Below are 18,239 nucleotides of genomic sequence, written 5' to 3'. Positions count from 1 at the left end.
CAAACGCACCGTTTTAGGTGATCCCAGCCAAGCGATCTTCATTCGACTTTCTTTCGGAATTTCTCCCATCTATTTCTTTCAGGTAATCACCATTTTTTCTTGCTATTTCCTCGTAATTCCCAGGGAATCTTTACAGGTAAAGTATTCTAATTATTTTCAATAAGAAAAAAAATTATATTCGATGCACTTAATCTTATTATTATCATTTTCGAAATGGGAACAGCCCTTGAAAGTTGATGTGGATTTTGATAATCTGAATGATGTTATATTAATTTTTTTTGGAGGGGGTGGGGGAGCTCTGATGATGAATTTGGTTTCTTGAATTACCTGTCTTGCTGTTTTCACCGGAATCATTTTTGTTTTTCATGTAAAATGCATAATCTGCTTTTGCCGTTGGTTTTCCACATCCTAAAAATTTCCATTTCTTAGGGGTTCTTTTTTCTCGACTTATAAATTTGAAAATATTAATTTGAGTGGTGTCTTTCGGAAACATTTCTCATATTGGTTAATGAATTCCTTTCACAAAATCATTTATTGATTTTGATTCAGAATTTTTTTGTAATTGCAATTGTATATGAAAACGACATGTTGCTGCTGTTTAACTTGCTGCATCTTTGAGTATGTTCCCTTACATTCTCTAAATGCCTATTCTAGTTAAGGTTATTGGAACATGCAATTTATGGTTGTTTTATGCCTATTTTGAAGTTGAAGGAGAATCATTTAAAGAAGATTTTATCGCAATGAGTCGGATTGATGATTCTATGCGAAATCAAATAGCAGCTCTTTTGCGAGTTATAAATTTCACACGAACTTTCAGAGAAGACACCGTTCCATGTGAAATAGAAGAGGTAATAGACTCGGTTTCCTTGTCTGCTCTGTTATTTCGATTATTCATGCGACTTATTTCTGAATGTTTTCGTTGTTTTGGCTTTTGATTTTCTCAGGGTCTCTTTTTGGGTTCTATTGCAGCTGCTAATAATATTGATGCACTTAAAAGTTTAAATATCACGCACATCTTAACTGTGGCTAGTTCCCTGAAACCTGTACATACCAATGACTTCGTGTACAAAGTTATACCAGGTGGGAATGCTCTCCTTTATCGGGTTTTATAATTGAACTAACATATCATAAAGCTTGAACTTTCCATGCTGTGAATTTCTAGGCATTGTAACTTCACCTGTCTGCTGATGTTTAAAGTTGTGCATTTGTTCAGTACCTAGGCGAAAATCGAGTTGTCACCTAATGCATACTTTAGCTTTGCAGCAATTTTTTGTTTCAAAACGAGTGATGTAGGATAAGGCTTTAGCTTTGCAAAATGTTGTGTGTTTCAAAACAAGTGATGTAAGATAAGTAAGGAGAAGAGATAGATTATTGGGAAAATCTGAAATTGACTGATAATAATGTGTGAGGAGCAGACAAAATTGGGAGGAAACAAAAGAAATATAGAGAACATCGGAAAGGAATCAACAGAGTAAGAAATACACTAAGAAACTGCTAAATGCCAAATATAAGCCTAAAATCCTAATATTTGGGAAAGAAGTAAAATGCTAGTCAATATAAATTTTTTGAACTATTCTTAATATATAACTATACATAGAAGTTACAATTAAACCCATTAAATATAAAATAAAGTCCTAGTTAATTTAACCCCTCAAATAGCATATTTCCTCCATTTATGAGTTTCTAACTAAGTCTAAGATTGTGGCATTGGCCAAAAAAAGAAAAACTAGGAATGTGACAAGTTATCTTTAAGTTACAATTGCATGCTAATCTCCGCAAATTAAGCTGTCTGCTCCATATGCTCAAGCATCCCCTGAGCTCCCTTCATGTTTTATCAATTTCTACCAGGTTTGTACCTTTTGTTATATAATGATTTTCTCTAGTCTTTTTTCTGTGCTTCCTCTGCAGCATTATGATTTCTACCATCCATAGAATAAGTACTTATAGTACCTTAGAGGTTCTTATGCTTATTAATGTTTTAAGCCCTATTGTGCATCCAAAAGTGGCATTTAATGGTTACTCTAAAACCTTTCTTTTTCTCTTCGAGACAGTCTTGGACAAAGAAGACACAAACTTAAGTCAGTATTTTGATGAATGCTTCAATTTCATTGATGAAGCAAAAAGAGAAGGTGGTGGTGTATTGGTTCACTGCTTCGTTGGAAAATCAAGAAGGTAATGTTTCTAGTGATCTTGGTGTGGTTTAGTTTGAAAACAGCAGCAATAGAAAGAAATAAGTCTGAAAACAAGTAAGATAGAAATTGGAACTCTTGAGAACGGAGGTTATAAAAACCTCTATTTTCTGTCTGTTACTTGAGAGAAAATAATATTAAAGTTTTTCCCCTCCTTCCCATGCTTAAACAACACATTTTAAAAGGATATTCTTTCGAGCTACACCTTGGTTCTTTAAATTGTTAGATGCTTAAAGCATTTCTAGATTTTTTTTTTCTCAGATGAGTCATTTTGAGTGCTGAAATTGTTGTCATGCAGTGTGACTATCGTTGTTGCCTATTTAATGAAAAAGCATGGTATGAGCCTTTCACAGGCCTTTGAACATGTGAGGAGCAAACGACCACTGGCATCTCCTAATCCTGGTTTCATCCAGCAATTGAAAGAGTTTGAAAAATCTCTTCAAGGTTAGTCTTAATATTATTTTTCTAGATAAATACAGACATCTTTATATTAACCCCTTGATGCAAAAGTACCATCACACATACAAACATGACCCTGTATAATCATGCATCAATCCCCGAAATGAAGCTTTCGATACATATCATGCTGCTGGGAAAAGCTTGGGTTAGGAAAATTTTTCATTGGAATATAAGTGTGTTTAAAAAGTATGGTTAAATATGGGGTTTAAAAACTTTTGAACTGTTCTACATTATTGTGAAAAATTGTTGCAAGGAATTGGAATGTCAAAGAAGTATTATGTTAAAAATAATAAAATGTTTTTACCGTTTACCATTGCATTTGCGGTGTAAAGCAAATTTTTTACCTTAAAAACTGTGCCAACGCAGTGCTAAAACAGGCCTTGATGAAATTGGTTATTCCAACTATATATGCTTTTAAATGGGATCTTTAAAGGCTTAATAATGTAGATTGTGTTTAGAAATCTCCATGGCAGACTTCGTGGAGCTGCATTTATAAATGACAATGTTAGTATTGCCAGTTGAATTCCTATCATTCATTGTTTTTCCAGTTCGTAATCGTTTTGCCTATGTATTTCTTTTATTGCATGTTCAATTTTTGCATTAACTGAACGGCTCCCTTGTTTTATTTCCACCGGCGATGCTGCAGAGCCAACAAAGAACAAATGAAAGATCATGAATGAAGAAAAGCTGCTTCATCTTGTAGAGAAACAGTCAGTTAGGCAAAGATATTGATATATGATCAACATATTATGTAGATTTTATTTAAGGCTTGCGGTTGCAGGTTGGTGGCGATAGCTGATCAGCCACCACTTTGCAGATTGGATATATCAAGCTCCCATTGGCATTTAACCTGAACAGGCTGTAAGGAGGAGTCTCCTTTATAATAATTTTTGTTTCTTTTTCAATGTTGAAATAAATTTGCAAAGGATGGGTCTTGGGAAACGTTAATTTATGAATTTGAATTTTATTTATTTTATAAATTGTAAGAAATTTCAATTTGTATTATTTTTGTTTTTTAGTTCCAAATAATTAAAATTATTTAGGTTTATTTAGAAAATTGTTTTTCCTATAAATGGAAAGCAATGGCACAAGCTATAGTACAAATACATGAATGTGTTAAAATCTACATAAAAATAATACCATGAATACTTTTAAGACAAATTATATATAATTGTAAAGGTGAAAATTTTAAAATTGAAGTTTGATTTAATGTATAATTTGATATATGAAATTTAATTTAGTTCAATTATGTACATGGATTTTGGATTGTGGTTTACATGTATTCATAAAATTTTGATTTTGATTCAACCATACACATTTAAAGAAATAAATACATCAATTTATTTTATATTGGATAAATATAATTATTTATATGCGTAATATATAAACATAAAATGATGATAAATAGTGTTAATAATCTTTGAGAACTGAATCAAATCAAAATTTTATGTATAAAATATACAAAATCAAATTTTATGTCTAAAATTGCACATTAGACCGAAGTTCATGTATAAATTTGAGATTTATCTCAATTAAAAACTATTTTAACAGTATTAATTAGACTTGATAATTTCAGATCAACTTAATTACATGACACGATTACAATATAAATAAACACTAAAACATAGTATAAATAATGAATGGGTTAGAATTTAAATAAATTAAACTATAAATTTGACAAAATTCATGTAAATATATAGTACATCGAATATGATTATCGCATAAAAATAATATGAAAATTATAGAAATACACATACTTTTTTTTTTCTCTTTCTTTTTTTTTCCTTATTTAATCTTTCTTTTCTTTTCCTTCACCACAAAAATAAACAGAAATATCTTAATTGTCCTTCCATTTCTTAAAATCATGAATCGCTCTCATTCAAATTAAGCAATTTTATTGCTTGGGATAATAACAATAATAATAATAGCACGCTGAACAAAGTACACGGCATGTGGTGAATTCAACGGTCACTGCACCATTAAAGACGTAACACACCTGATCTAGATTTGATAATCTTTAAAATAATAAGATATAAAAGCGAATGGATAATTAAAAATATTATATATATATATATAATGCATATTTTTAAAAAGTTTGAATATATAAACGAATACAAAAATATATTATCAACCTCTTAAATAAAATTTTAAATCTAAATTTTATGAAAAGAAAAATTTAACATTTAAAATTTGCGTCACTCATTTAAAAAAATTGATTCCATATTTAATTGGAGTTTGAAATTTATATAGTATGAGGTATTAATTTATTAAAATTTATATAAATATAATACGTAAAATACAGCTATTAATAAAAGGAAATTATAAAAAAATTTATGGTTTAAAAATAGTTAGAAATACAATTATAATTAATGTGTCCGAATGATTACGAAAACATATTTAGAGTCAGAGCAGATAACTAGAAAATATCATCCCAAATCAATAACCAATACAACATAGTTAAAGAAGAGATCCGGAGCTTCTCTTTGGTATGTACTCCTTTCTTCAATCCCATTTCAGAATTTCATAGGAAAAGGGAAAAGCTTTTTAGTTTCATTCTCTTTATCCATTCCCCAATTTCATGTCTTTGAAATTTCTCTTACACTGCTGTATTTTTTAATTAACTTCCTCTGGATCTTTGAGCTACCCAAATGGTTAACATGCTAAATTTGGCCTTCTTAAGACTTTTTTTTTTCCATATCTTTGTACTTTTATACTTTAACTGCTGTCTTGGTCGTATAACATAGTCATTAAGGACTTTTTCCAGAATACATACGGTTCATGGTTTCTATAAATCTGGGTAAATGCGTAGCTTTTGTTTTCCGCTGTGATAAATTATGGGTTTGCGTTAATGGTTGAAACCTAGGCTGATCAATGAAATCAGATTTCAGAATTGCAACACCAATTGGAATGTTTAATAATGTAGGTTTTATATAAGAATGATTTTTTTTTCTTTTTCTTTTCTTCCCAGAATTTTGCTCTGTTCTGGGCATCTAATTATGTTCCATAATGCCATTTTTAACACTTGGAAATGGTATTCATGATTCCGTATGGGGATTAACAAAAAAAATTGAATATGGTTTATATATATTTGTATAGATTGTAGTTTTAATCTATATGAAAGTCTAATGTTAAACATGAGATAGTTAGTAGCTGCTACAAGTTAGCTTTTCAGCTGTTTAATTCTGTTTGATGTAAATTCACTATCTTTTTTTGGATTCTAACTTATTCATGCCTATGCTAATTGCTAACTGGTGTTTCACTGACATGGGAAACTAGTTTAACATATAAAAAGGTTAAAATAGAGAAATTTTGGTCGTTCTGTTGCATAGATCAAACATGTTTCTTACCAGTTGAGTGTCATGCACCTGCCTTTGAAGGGTTAAAAAGAATGGATCAGATCCATTATTCCATCGAAAATGAAATGCAAGAAAGGTGCAGGGTAGATATATATAGAAAATTTCAAGGAAACGGTGCTCTATGCCAAATTGAAGAGGTACTCATTTTTTATGACCTTGCTTTTGCTTTATCCTACTTTTGTTTGTTCTCTCTAGACTAATTTCATATATATGTTTTTCAGGGCCTTTTTTTGGGTTCCTTGGGTGATGCAAGCAATAAGGGTGCATTGAAAAGCTCCAATGTAACGCATATCTTAACCGTGGCTAACCTATCTCTTCCTTTGTATCCAAATGAGTTTGCTCATAAAATTATCGAAGGTATCATGGATTCTTGCCTGTTCTAGCAAAAATTTCTTAGTTCAGATCGGAGTTTATGCTTTTTAGCAAATAATTTTCCCTTTGTCCTTCCAATTCCTTGATAAACAAGCTAAGAAACATGACAGCAAAATGAAAGTTTTAACTTGTCGAATTCTTGGTGCTTTGATAAAATTTGAGACAGTCATGGACAGGGAAGATACGAATCTAATGCAGTATTTTGACGAGTGTTTCAGCTTCATCGATGAAGCTAAAAGACTAGGTGGTGGTGTGTTGGTTCACTGCTTTATGGGAATATCTAGAAGGTGGTTTTCCATACTTATTATTAGGGTTACAACATAACTAAAGATATATGAAGTTTTTACTTTTACAGACATTGTTAGAGCATCACTAGTTCAGCTTGCATTACTGTTATTCCGAAACCTTTTATAGTTTGTCACAAATGGGAATTTGCTTATTATATCAACAATATGATTTAAACATTAAAAAGAAGAAAAAGAAAAGCTTGTAGTAGTACCTTTTTGTTCGATAATAGCTTTTATATTATGTTATCTAAGTACATCATGTTGAAAGCTTTTGTTTCTCGAACCTTACAGTGTGACAGTGGTTATTGCTTATCTAATGAAAAAGCATGGTATGAGGCTTTCTCAAGCTTTGGAACATGTAAAGCGTAGACGACCTCAAGCATCTCCGAATTCTGGTTTCATTTTACAGCTGCAACAATTTGAAAAAACCCTTCGAGGTTGATCATTGTTCGGTCACTTCCCTAGGCCCTTGAAGTTCCATCTGTTGCGTTTGAGTGTATAGTTTGTGGTTTTTGCTTGCTTTGATTCTTGGTGAATTCACTATAACTTGGACTGAACTTTGTTTGTGTGACTCTTTCTTGTAATGTAGGTAAGGAATATGAAAAGACTCGGCTCAATCGGTCTGCGTTAGTTTGTCGGTCCATTTTCTCCTTCTTCAACAAAAAGCAGTGAGAAGAAAGGCCTGGCTTTTTGGCATTGTTACGATGCACTCGATAAAGATGCTAGTATATTGTGTGATGGTTAAATGTAATCAACATATACTAGCCAAATAAACATGATCCAATTTATTAAACTATATAAATTGGAACATACAATAATAGAATGGAAATTTTTCTCAATTAAAATGTTAATATATATATGAATTTTTTATAAATCTAGGCATTTAGTTGAATTTTTTTTTTAAATCCAGGATTAAGTCCACTATCTTGGACCAAATTACTGCAAAATTTCACCAAGCTAAATCTACTGTTAGCGCATTATTAGCTCAAGCCAAGAAAAAAAAATATAAAAAACAGATGTTCAGCTTAATAGATTCCGATTTAAAAGACAACAAATCTTCAATATCGTCAATTAAAACGATGGCTCTTATAGATGATACTGTAATAATGTAGGAAATAATTTTCAAATTTGCAATTAATTTATCTATTCTCATAATTTCGTATAATTCTAACAATATAATCACATTGGTCCCACAAATAAAATTTTGAATGGCCGGAATACCAGCTGTTTGTATGTCCATTCGTATTAAGGAAGGAAAATTATATTAGAAGTAATTTGAGAAATGAATTTGATAAAACTAGTATTAGTTCAGAATAGTTAACAAGTTTAAACATGTTTTGAAAAAAATAATTGCGAAAACACATTCATTTCAGTTCCGCAGTTCAATTCAGTTCATAATAGTAGAATTGCGAGATAAAAGTAACTTTCATCCATCAAATTATTACTGTAATAATGAAGCTTTATCTTACAAAAATGGTATAAACAACAAGGATCTGCCAAAAGCCCAAATATTCTCAATTTGTACTTAAGGACTGGATAAAGAAGATTACATATTGATTTCATAAAGGCAAAGCTAGAACGAAAAAAAAAAGCCTAAAATCAAAAGAGAAAAAGGAAGTTCACCCATGCCAAATGAAGGACAAATATGCACCTAAAAACTACTTCCATTGAACAGTTCAGATGGACCTTCCAACTTCGATCCGCATAAAGAATTTAATGAAATGAACAAGTGAAAGCTGCAGCTGCTGATTTCGAGCCCCCTCATTTAGTGCTTGTTTTTTTTGCTTGCACTACTTTTGAGTTGTGAGAAACATGGAGGCAAACCAGGAAATGAGAACTGCTTTTGAATAAAAATAGTTTAAGGAGCCTCACCATGAAGAGCTTCATCAAGGCTACCACCTGCTAGATAATCATAGATTAACAGCTTTGATGCAGGTGAACTACAATATCCTCGCAAGTTTACAAGGTATCGATGTTTTATGCTTCCAAGAATTTCAAGCTCTCTTTCAAAAAATAGATCAAATCCTTCATTCAACTTCACAATTCGTTTCAAAGCCAACACATTTCCATCATCCATAGAAAGTTTGTACACTGTCCCAAACCCTCCAGTACCTAAAATGTGTTCCTCATTCAAAGTTTCTAATTTCTTAATGGTGTCTTTGGAAGAGTATGGCAAGTCTCCATTAAACATAACAATCGATGCCCCTGAAGCAACAGTACCATGTTAATAGAGATGTTGAGATATTAGAGAGTAAATATGAAAACTGAAAACAGCTCGATTTTCCAAAATTGAAGATCAGTTAGCAAGAACACCTCCACTGACGTCCATGGCCAGAGTTCTGCCCTCATTTTTACCAAACTTCTTATATAGGAAGCATCCCCAAAAACACATAAGTGCCACCAAAAGTAGTGCACCTACAGTGGCTGATGCACTAATGAGAAGTCTGCCGGAGTATTTCTTTTTACCACCTTAATTTTGAGCTACAAGAAGAAGATTGAAATATTAACCAAAATGACCTCCAAGAAGAAAACAATAGATTCAAGAATAAAGGCAAGAAAATTTCGAGGAGTTCAGATTTGACAGACAAAATTTAAATTCTTCATATCCATATTTTAACACTGAAATAAGCACCAAACACAGAGTTATACATTCCCAAATGTATGCAGCTCACCTGAACTTGGAGACCTGGAATTTGTCGTAGCTCCATTGTCATCTTTGCATGCTACATTGATTTGCTTTCCAATAAACCACGATTCCCAACAAAACTGCCAAAAGGACATGTTAAACTATTTAGCCTAATAATCGTACAACAATCTTCTTTGACTTTCCAGAAGATGAAGATTCTAAAATTGCACAGTAAAGGTATCACATATAAGGATACCACTTCCTGGAACCCTCCTGCATGACAATTTTGCTGACATAGCATATAAATAACAAAAAATTTATTGAACACAGAAGCAAAATAAATTATACTTACGAGCTTGCAGTATAGCTGCTGAAAACACCTTGTGATGGTATAAGACCAACCAAAAAATTCTTGGACACATTGCTTCAGGAAATTCAATATGATCACCAAAGATCAGTTCATGTTCAATATATCTTTAAGTAAACTTAGTTGTAGAAGCTAACAAATATGAAGCAAGGGAACTAACAATGTAATGAGCTTATCCAGCATCCCAATTGATGGAGGGATAGATCCGCTGAGAGAGTTGCTCGAGATATCCCTGCAATTTTTTTAAAGAAAATGTAAGCATCATTAAGCAATATCAACACTCAGCTCTTTACCACTCTAGCCCACATTTATTAGCAAAAGAAACAACTTACAGATTCTGAAGTGAAGATAAGTTCTCCAATTCATTTGGGATTATTCCACTTAAGTAATTGCCTTGCAAGTAGCTGTAGAAGAGAACAGATTACAGTTTAATAAAATAATAAATGCAGGCAATTTCAAAACAAATTCTTCAATACCGAATCTAAATAACCCTCAAACTTGAAAGCCATAATAGGTACTTCATATTTACAACAAACTAGTTGAACACCACAATGTCAATCTTTCAGAAAATAAACATAAAACCTCAAATACCAAATACATTCAGATAATATTTAGGCAATACTAATAGAAAGTAACAGGAAAGGTTAATTCTTGGTTTTTACTTCTCCTCTTTATATGAAAAAACGATTAGATTTGAGAACGTCCAAGTTGGATAAAATATCAGGACAAGGTCCAACGAAGGAGATTATTCACCTAGCCAACCCTGCTTCCCAAAAAACATATCACTTGGCCTGGTGATAGGCCAAGTCGTGATACCACCCAATAAAGCGTGAAAGTCCAAGGTTCACTTCCCCCCTAGGCCTTCACACAAACATACTAAAAGGATAGCATACAGGTTGAAAATTATAAATATCCAACACATAAGAACAATAGAACCAAAAGAAAATCCATTTATAATTCATAATCAAACAAAAGAAAAGGTATTTTTGAGGGTCTAAGTGCTGTTTTGCTTGCATCAACACCACAGCCGAATGGTGAATCTCAAAGGGAATGAAAGATTTTAATTCAACCATTTGCAAGAAAAATCTGTAGAACAGCTAACAAGACTTTCCAAGCACGAAGAAGCATAAGATTGCTGAATCCAGACGTGGATAGTAATACTTACATTCCTTGCAGCTCTGTGCAATTAGCAAGCTCTGAAGGAATTGCCCCATAAAAGTTTTTGTTACAAAGAATTCTGTTTCACAAAACAATTACAGAAAAAATCAGCTGCAACAAATAATATTTGGATACAATCCCCAGATCATGCATCAAAGATGAAGAAAAACAAGTCCGTCCAATAATACATACAACTGTCTCAAGTGTTCCAGCTTCCCAAGTTCAGGTGACATAGGACCACTCAGTTTATGATTGGTAAGGCTCCTGAAGAGAAAAAATAGGGAAAAAAGAATATGTTAAATGGCACTGCCACATAGACAAAATTGTCAAACGGAAGACATTTGGATATGATCTTCGAAACTCACAAAATTGTCACTCTCTTGGTTTTACTATCACATGTCACCCCTTTCCATTTGCATGGATCAGGATCCTCTGGTCTCCAGTGAGAAAATACACCGTCTGAACTAACGATTGCTACCTGAAAGCTTAGAAGTGCCTCTCCTGCATATCAAGAAAAGCACTTTCACATTTTATAACCAGAAAGGCTCTTAATAACTGGCTAGATAAAGATTCTAAAACCCCAAAAAATCTGTTATCATCAAAACTACAACCTAAATGACAAAGTCAAAAAAGGAAAGCAAAAGCATGATGAAAACTAAAAGTAAACATGATCGCCATAATTCAAAAAGGGGGAAATTGTCAATATGTAAAATTTCCTAAGTGAGAAAATTATCCGATATATTCCTACCAAATGTGATACATAAGGAAAGCATTACAGATCTTTTTAAAATGGTGAGAGAAAAAGAAGATAAAATAACTATAATTATTTAACACATATATATCACCTACCATCAGGACTGATAGCTCTGCCTTCGTTTATTAAGAAAAAAAGAATAGTGCGTGAAGCAGCCATGGCCATTGACATTCCATCAGACATATGCCCATAATGGCACTGAACAAGCATAATATAGATGCTAAAAATCATCTGACAAACCAAGCTCGAAAATTGGTCCTTGTTGTAACATATGATTATCTGATCTATACTGCCATTTGGCAGCCACAAAAGAAAGAAAATTTATGCCTGGCAAGAAAAAGAGAAGCAAGATAAGAATTAGAAACAATACAAAATCTGAAATAAAAATGTAGATCAATCTTCTTGAATCGAACACAAATTGCTTCCAAAACCCTTCCAGTTTGCGCAAAAATGCATTAGTAAAAACTAACCAAGAATCCCCCTGTAAAAGGGAAAAAAAAAACTATCATTAACATTTTTTTCTGTTTAAAGAACAGAGGAACTTGAAGCACCCTCTCATACAGAAGCAAAGGACAACCCAGAGTGCCAAAGCCTTACACATTAATACACATAAAATAATAGCTGAATCATGAATTTGGGGGGGGGGGTAATTTATCTAGAAAACCCTTGCACGTTTAGATATGATGAACAAGCTAGTCTGAAAAAGCTGCTTGCTCTTGTGCCATACATTGTGTGTCACGAATCTTCATGAATGAACTAGTCAGTACAAGAAAGTAATATTATTCAAAAATACAATTCATAAACAAACAGCAGATGATAGCAGACATTTAGAACAACTAGCAGTACTAGACTTCAGAGCCCGTTTAAAGAAAATTGAACCCATCTTATAAACAAAATTCTGATCATCAAAGGATTTTATTGTATTGCATCCGTTACCTAATATAAGAAGAGCTTAGCAGTTTGGTACTTTGGTCTACGCGAAATATTTTCAAATCTCCATTTAAAGTTGCACATACTAAGTAGAAATACAATAGAAAGTGGTTAATCTAAAAATCATCTTCTCCAACCTATACTTCTACACGGCTACAGCCGTTTCCTCTGAAGTTGAAACTAAACTAACAGCCTCTAAAATTTGATAAAAGCTGAATTGAAAGAACAAAATAATCGATAAAGTGACATAAATTTCGCGCCATAAAAAACGAAATTGAGATTCCTAGAATCTGCCGCTCAACTTAAGCTAATTATATCTTAAGTACGCTGAAGAGAAATTGAGCTAAAACGAAGTAAAGATGCGAGCGTAGAACAGCAAATAATAAACATTATCTAGAACTTCAGCATAAACAAAGCTAAATTCAGAAACAAGAAGAAAAAGAAAAGAGAGGAGAAATTGAAGAAAAACCTTCGAGATTGATTCGATCTGCAGCAGGCAATGAGTTGTAAAGAAAGAAAACAAACAAAAAAATAAAGTGGAGGAAACAAAAATGATTCAGTGCTACTTTGTTTGTTGTATGAGTAATGAGTGCCAGATTGGTTTTTATTTTTATTTTTATTGTTTTCTGAAAGGGAATGTGTGATCGTAGAGTGGAGAGAGTTTTTAGTAGTGGAAAAAGAGCGAGCGGGCGAGCGAGCGAGAAAAGAACTAGATGCTTAGAAACAAAAGGGTGAGCTGAGCCAGCCAATGAGATCGAGAAGCTTTCGCACGTGCGATTGTGACCTTCCGTACGTGTCAACCGACGCTTCCTTCTTTCTAGAACCGATTGTGAGTGAACCCAGCTATGCTTAAAAGTCTTTGCGCACGCTGCGCTTTTTCGAGATTTTTTTTTTTTTGCCGAAGCTTGTCACGTGTTGAATATATATAATCAACACATACACCAATTTTCTTTTTCATATGAAGTCATAAACACAACTTCTTAGGCAAATTAAATGAAACTTTTTATCATTTCTATAAGAGGTTAATCTGTATAATTGTTGACTGAAGCGATGCATATTCCTATTATTGTAGCCTGTTATTCTTGACAACCACACAAGAAATAGATCAAAAAACACCTTTGTATATTTAGGATTAGGCTTAATCACGAAATATACTTTTCTATTTTTTTATTTTTAAAATTATTTGACATAAAAAATGATGTGGTATTGTTTATGTAACCTTTTACCTTATATTACTTGGTGATTGGATCATGTCACTATTGATCGTGGTTGATTAATGGTTGATAAATCGATGTATTACTGAGAGAAAAAAATTTAGTTTAAGTATCAAATTTAACTTAAAAAATTTAAATACTAAAATAAAAATATATAGTTTAAGGAGAATTTTATATTAAACCTTTTCTAACAGTTAGATAATTTTATTTGCATTCCTTTTAACCATTTTTTTCTCTTTAAACCTTAAGTTTTAAAATTAACATTTTAAATTTTCAGGTTATCTTTGTACCACAATGCTAAGCATTTGAATCATACTTTTAAAACTATTTTTCCTTCATTTTCTAAAAATTATTTTTTGAAAAAATAAATAAAGTAGCTCTTAATACTTTAACTAAATCCATGGCACTTACCAACCCAACAAGGTTGAGGTACTCGGAGGATTTTCTTGGTCCATTGGACCAAATATCAATCTATAGGTCCAAAGCTTGTGAGTAACCATTTCAGGGCCTAAAGAAAAGTCATAAAAACCAACCCCTACTTTAAAGTGCAACAATTGGTTGGCAATTTCTTTTAAGATTAACACCAAAACAAAAGAGTGTTCCTGAGTTGATTTAGCCATTTAGGTCTCTTTTAATAAGTGTTTATTTTTAGTGTAATTTATTTAATTTTTTATCTCATGTTATAATATTATTATAATATTTAATTTTATTATTATCGTCATTTTATACTGATCACAAATAAATATAAAAAAGAATTTTCATTTAAACAGGGAGAAGTGGAATGGCATCTTCACTGTTTTTGGATTCACTCAGCAAACATCTCGGCATTAGTATTATATGACATTGACGAGATTGCCAGCCAAAAACATCATTTTCCATGGTTTATTCACCTAACACCACTTCTTTCAATTTAGAATATTAAAATCAATAAATAAAACCCACAAAAATTATTATTATTTAGTCCGTTTCAATTTTTTTTTCACATATGGAAAACAAATGCAATATAGATATAGTGGCGTCAAGATTATAAAATTTACTATTTAATTGGAAATATTTACATTTGATCATTTTAAAATTCACTATTATTAAATAAAATTATTATATTCTATGCTTATAATATTTTTAAATTTATCAAAGACATCTTAAATAAAAGATAATTAAATTAGTAGTAACCCAATTATTAATAGATTTCTTTTTAATTATTTAATTATGAAAAATATGTTAGTTAGTTGGTGATTAAAACAGACAAAATTAAATAGTTGAGCGATTATTTTATAATTTTTTATAATTGAATGATAATTTTTTATTAATAATTGGACGACTATTAGTATAGTTTACCTTGCATAAAATTCAATACACTCGAAAATAAGGGTGTAATCCAGTTGAGACGAGCTTGAATACTACTAAGTTCGAGCTCAACTTAAAATTTAAAGCTTGATACTCAACTTGAGCTCAACCAAGCATTTATTTTTAAGCTTGAGCTTGATTAAGCTCGTTTGCTATTTTTGTACTCAAGCTCATAATTAAACTTTAAAGTTAATAATGTATATAAAATACAAAAAGCTTGATAGACTTAATCGAGGATTATTAAAGTTAAATTTTGCTGATAGCTTGAGTTTCTCAAACTCAATTTCATAATTACCCAATCAAAATGAATTTATTTGAAACTCAAATAATTTACGAGCATGATTCCCACCCATGCATTAACCATGACAGCTGAAACAAAAATCTAATTAGTAATTCTTATTTAGTGGTTTAATAATTAAAAGAAAAAATCTAAGATTTTCCTCTGAGCAATTTTGGTTATGTTTGTTTGAAAACCACAGAAGAAACTACCAGTCAATGAGAAGCTGAGTTGCAGAGGAAGTTGAAAGATCGAAACCAAAAGAAAATGGCGCTTCTCCTCACCGCTCAACCTTCTTCTCTCCTCCTATCCAAATCTCTCAAAGTCAAGTCTTTCTTCTCTCAATCCCCTAAACCTACTTCTCTCTCCTTCCCCTTTTCAAGTAAACCCCACAAACCCCTCAGTTTCTCTTCTTTCATTTCCCTTTCCAGCTCACGATCCGACCCTACTCCCGAATCCGAATCCGATTCCGACCCAGAAACCCCTACCCAGATTAACATAACCGATGAATGGGGTGAAAGATCGGAGCTTGGGTCGGATCCCGTACCCACCAAGCTCCCCGATTCTGATCCTCCGAGGAACGAGGACGAGTGGGAGGAACAGTATGTTGAGAAAGGTAACGGTACCCCCGCCGCTGCCCAAGGAGCTGCTGAGCCAGCGACTGCGGCTGCTGAGCCAGCGACTGCGGATGTGGCGGAGGGTTTTGATGATAGGGTTGCGGATTTGAAGAGGTGTTTGGTGGATTCGGTTTACGGGACGGAGTTGGGGTTTCGAGCGGGGCAGGAGTTAAGGGCTGAGATTTTGGAGTTAGTCAATCAGTTGGAAGCTGTTAACCCGACCCGAGCTCCGATTGAGGCCACTCAGCTTCTTGATGGCAACTGGATTTTGCTGTGAGTGCCTTCTTTATTTAAATATTATTGCTTGATGAAAATTGCTCTTGATTGAGTTGGAAAATGTTTGATTCAGTTGAAACAATGCATTTATTTAGGGCCTGCAATTCTGCATTTTCTGCCCTTGTTAGCATTGACATTAGCTCCATTACATGTTTTAAAGCTTAGAATTGAATGGAACCGTATTGCTAATCCCATGATTGAAAATAATGCTAGTTTATTGAGTAGTACATGTTTTTATCTCATACTTGTTTGATTTTCAGGTATACGGCGTTTTCAGAACTGTTGCCACTTCTGGCAGCTGGTGCAACCCCCCTACTGAAAGTTAAAAGCATAAGCCAATCAATTGATACAGCGAGTCAGTCTATTGTGAACTCCACCACATTGTCTGGCCCTTTTGCTGATCTCTCCTTTAGTGCATCAGCTACCTTCGAAGTTAGATCTCCTTCAAGAATACAGGTAAATCCTAAATTAAACCCAATCGCTGTTGTTTAAGCTATATATATATATATATATATTGATTTAACACTGGCTTCATTGCGAAAAAACTAGAAGCGTGTTATCCAACAAAAGATTGCATCTTTCGACACTGTATATATATGGTGTTGGGATCTATAAGCAAGCAAATTGTTAATTGAAATGATTGAGAATGATGGTTGTTGTCGTATTATCGATTTTGGAAATCTTAATGTATTGAAACATTCAGGTTGAATTTAAGGAAGGGATTGTGCAACCTCCAGAAATAAAACCAAGTGTTGATCTTCCTGCAGATATAGATGTTTTTGGTCAAAGAATTAGTTTGTCGCCTGTGCAGCAATCTCTTGGCCCCCTGCAGGATTTAGTCGCAAATATTTCAAGAACCATTTCGGGTCAGCCACCTCTTAAGATTCCCATTGGTAACCGATCAAGTTCCTGGCTTCTGATTACATATCTTGATGAAGATCTTCGGATATCTAGAGGAGATGGTGGTCTTTTTGTGCTTGCTAGACAGGGGAGTCCTCTTCTGGAGCAGTAGCCATACAGTATCTATGAAGGGGATGTACCATATATATTGTCGTTGTCATCCTTTCCGCTGAGAGCCAAGGAAATTTTTGTTGTTGATAATTCTTACATGTCAAGTGTAGGATAAAAATAATACTTGTGGGAGACAGACTTCTAAACGTATGCATTTGAAGGAGAAATTGAACAATTTCATTTCCTGATTGCGAGGTGTAAAACTAGAAATACTTGGTCTGTTGATAATGGTATCTAGTGGAATCCTATATGTAAGTTGGGTTTAATATTATATATTGTTTATTAATGTTAGGCAGAACCATTACAATAGCTTGGAGCCATAGCCAATTGCATTTCTGGCTTCAATGTTTGATTTGATTCTTTACATTCTTTGGGTGGGGATATCGTTTCCTTAGCCAGAGATTTTTATTCTCTTTCTGGGGTCTGAGACTCTATGGTATCTGGTAACTATATAGGATCTCAGCAGTACTCTTTTAGAGCTATTTTCATTTGGAGCATTGAATTTTTTTACAATTGGACAATATCGAATTAGTTAAATCAGAAATTGAAGTTTGAATGATGTTCTCTTATGAAACAATAAAAAAAATTGGTGGGTTTACCGGTTTTTTAGATTATTCATTTGTTTCTTTTTATTTAATTCAAAAGTTCAGTTGAGGATAACTTTATATATATTTTGTTTGGTGAATAACAATAATAGGGAAAAGCCTGAACAATCAACGTGTCTAACGCGACTCGAATTTAGGCTACATCTGGAAATTCAGGTTATACCTGAGATGATGAATACTCTTGACCATCAAGCCATCACATGGGATTCAACTTTATATCTTTAGTATCTCTAGTATATACTCCAATAAAATTTAGGGTAAGTTATTAAAATAGTCATTTTTGTTTGTGTCAGATTATATTTTAGTCACTTATGTTTAAAATATTATGTTTTAGTCACTTACATTATCGTGTTGTAATATTTTAGTTACTGAGCTGTTAATAGTGTAACGGTAA

At 32.8% G+C, this 18,239-nt stretch overlaps 3 protein-coding genes and 1 pseudogene across 9 annotated transcripts; 3 read left to right on the top strand and 1 right to left on the bottom strand.

Annotated features, from left to right (window-relative positions):
- Positions 1–3,653, top strand: LOC105800325 (dual specificity protein phosphatase 1). 3 transcript variants are annotated; one of them, XM_012631366.2, is made up of 6 exons: positions 1–82; positions 706–848; positions 945–1,080; positions 2,052–2,172; positions 2,488–2,633; positions 3,295–3,653. In XM_012631366.2, exons 2-6 carry the CDS (start codon positions 741–743, stop codon positions 3,312–3,314), a joined length of 531 nt encoding a protein of 176 aa, XP_012486820.1. In that variant the 5' UTR covers positions 1–82; positions 706–740; the 3' UTR covers positions 3,315–3,653. The 3 variants fall into 3 exon arrangements, with proteins under 3 accessions (XP_012486820.1, XP_012486819.1, XP_052476512.1); XM_012631365.2 differs by having other exon boundaries at positions 24–136; XM_052620552.1 differs by lacking the exon at positions 1–82 and adding an exon at positions 242–618.
- Positions 3,654–5,002: 1,349 nt separating this feature from the next.
- On the top strand, positions 5,003–7,537 carry LOC105800323 (dual specificity protein phosphatase 1B). Of its 5 annotated transcripts, none has more exons than XM_012631360.2 (6): positions 5,003–5,134; positions 6,026–6,141; positions 6,226–6,361; positions 6,543–6,663; positions 6,955–7,100; positions 7,253–7,537. In XM_012631360.2, the coding sequence occupies exons 2-6, from the start codon at positions 6,037–6,039 to the stop codon at positions 7,333–7,335; spliced, it is 591 nt and encodes a 196-aa protein (XP_012486814.1). In that variant the 5' UTR covers positions 5,003–5,134; positions 6,026–6,036; the 3' UTR covers positions 7,336–7,537. The 5 variants fall into 5 exon arrangements, 4 of the variants coding, with proteins under 4 accessions (XP_012486814.1, XP_052476495.1, XP_012486818.1 ...); XM_052620535.1 differs by having other exon boundaries at positions 5,046–5,134; positions 6,955–7,110; XR_001135791.2 differs by having other exon boundaries at positions 5,048–5,134; positions 6,955–7,159.
- A 540-nt stretch (positions 7,538–8,077) lies between these two features.
- Positions 8,078–12,953, bottom strand: LOC105800322 (LRR receptor-like serine/threonine-protein kinase FEI 2; annotated as a pseudogene).
- Positions 12,954–15,388: 2,435 nt separating this feature from the next.
- LOC105800321 (plastid lipid-associated protein 3, chloroplastic) lies at positions 15,389–17,549 on the top strand. The gene is made up of 3 exons (XM_012631359.2): positions 15,389–16,226; positions 16,490–16,685; positions 16,933–17,549. Exons 1-3 carry the CDS (start codon positions 15,604–15,606, stop codon positions 17,239–17,241), a joined length of 1,128 nt encoding a protein of 375 aa, XP_012486813.1. The 5' UTR covers positions 15,389–15,603; the 3' UTR covers positions 17,242–17,549.
- Positions 17,550–18,239: the final 690 nt, after the last annotated feature.

The sequence above is a fragment of the Gossypium raimondii genome, chromosome 9 (assembly GCF_025698545.1).
Source record: "Gossypium raimondii isolate GPD5lz chromosome 9, ASM2569854v1, whole genome shotgun sequence".
In the NCBI taxonomy this organism is placed as follows: domain Eukaryota; kingdom Viridiplantae; phylum Streptophyta; class Magnoliopsida; order Malvales; family Malvaceae; genus Gossypium; species Gossypium raimondii.
This window is presented reverse-complemented; position numbering and strand designations above follow the sequence as displayed.

Bases quoted from the DNA above. Each gene is read 5' to 3' on its own strand.
- LOC105800325 (XM_012631366.2), top strand. From the start codon at position 741: ATGAGTCGGATTGATGATTCTATGCGAAATCAAATAGCAGCTCTTTTG. The intron at 1,081-2,051 runs GTGGGAATGCTC...TCTTCGAGACAG, and splicing joins CGTGTACAAAGTTATACCAG to TCTTGGACAAAGAAGACACA. The intron at 2,634-3,294 runs GTTAGTCTTAAT...GCGATGCTGCAG, and splicing joins GTTTGAAAAATCTCTTCAAG to AGCCAACAAAGAACAAATGA.
- LOC105800323 (XM_012631360.2), top strand. From the start codon at position 6,037: ATGGATCAGATCCATTATTCCATCGAAAATGAAATGCAAGAAAGGTGC. The intron at 6,142-6,225 runs GTACTCATTTTT...TATGTTTTTCAG, and splicing joins CTCTATGCCAAATTGAAGAG to GGCCTTTTTTTGGGTTCCTT. The intron at 7,101-7,252 runs GTTGATCATTGT...CTTGTAATGTAG, and splicing joins ATTTGAAAAAACCCTTCGAG to GTAAGGAATATGAAAAGACT.
- LOC105800321 (XM_012631359.2), top strand. From the start codon at position 15,604: ATGGCGCTTCTCCTCACCGCTCAACCTTCTTCTCTCCTCCTATCCAAA. The intron at 16,227-16,489 runs GTGAGTGCCTTC...TTTGATTTTCAG, and splicing joins GATGGCAACTGGATTTTGCT to GTATACGGCGTTTTCAGAAC. The intron at 16,686-16,932 runs GTAAATCCTAAA...TGAAACATTCAG, and splicing joins GATCTCCTTCAAGAATACAG to GTTGAATTTAAGGAAGGGAT.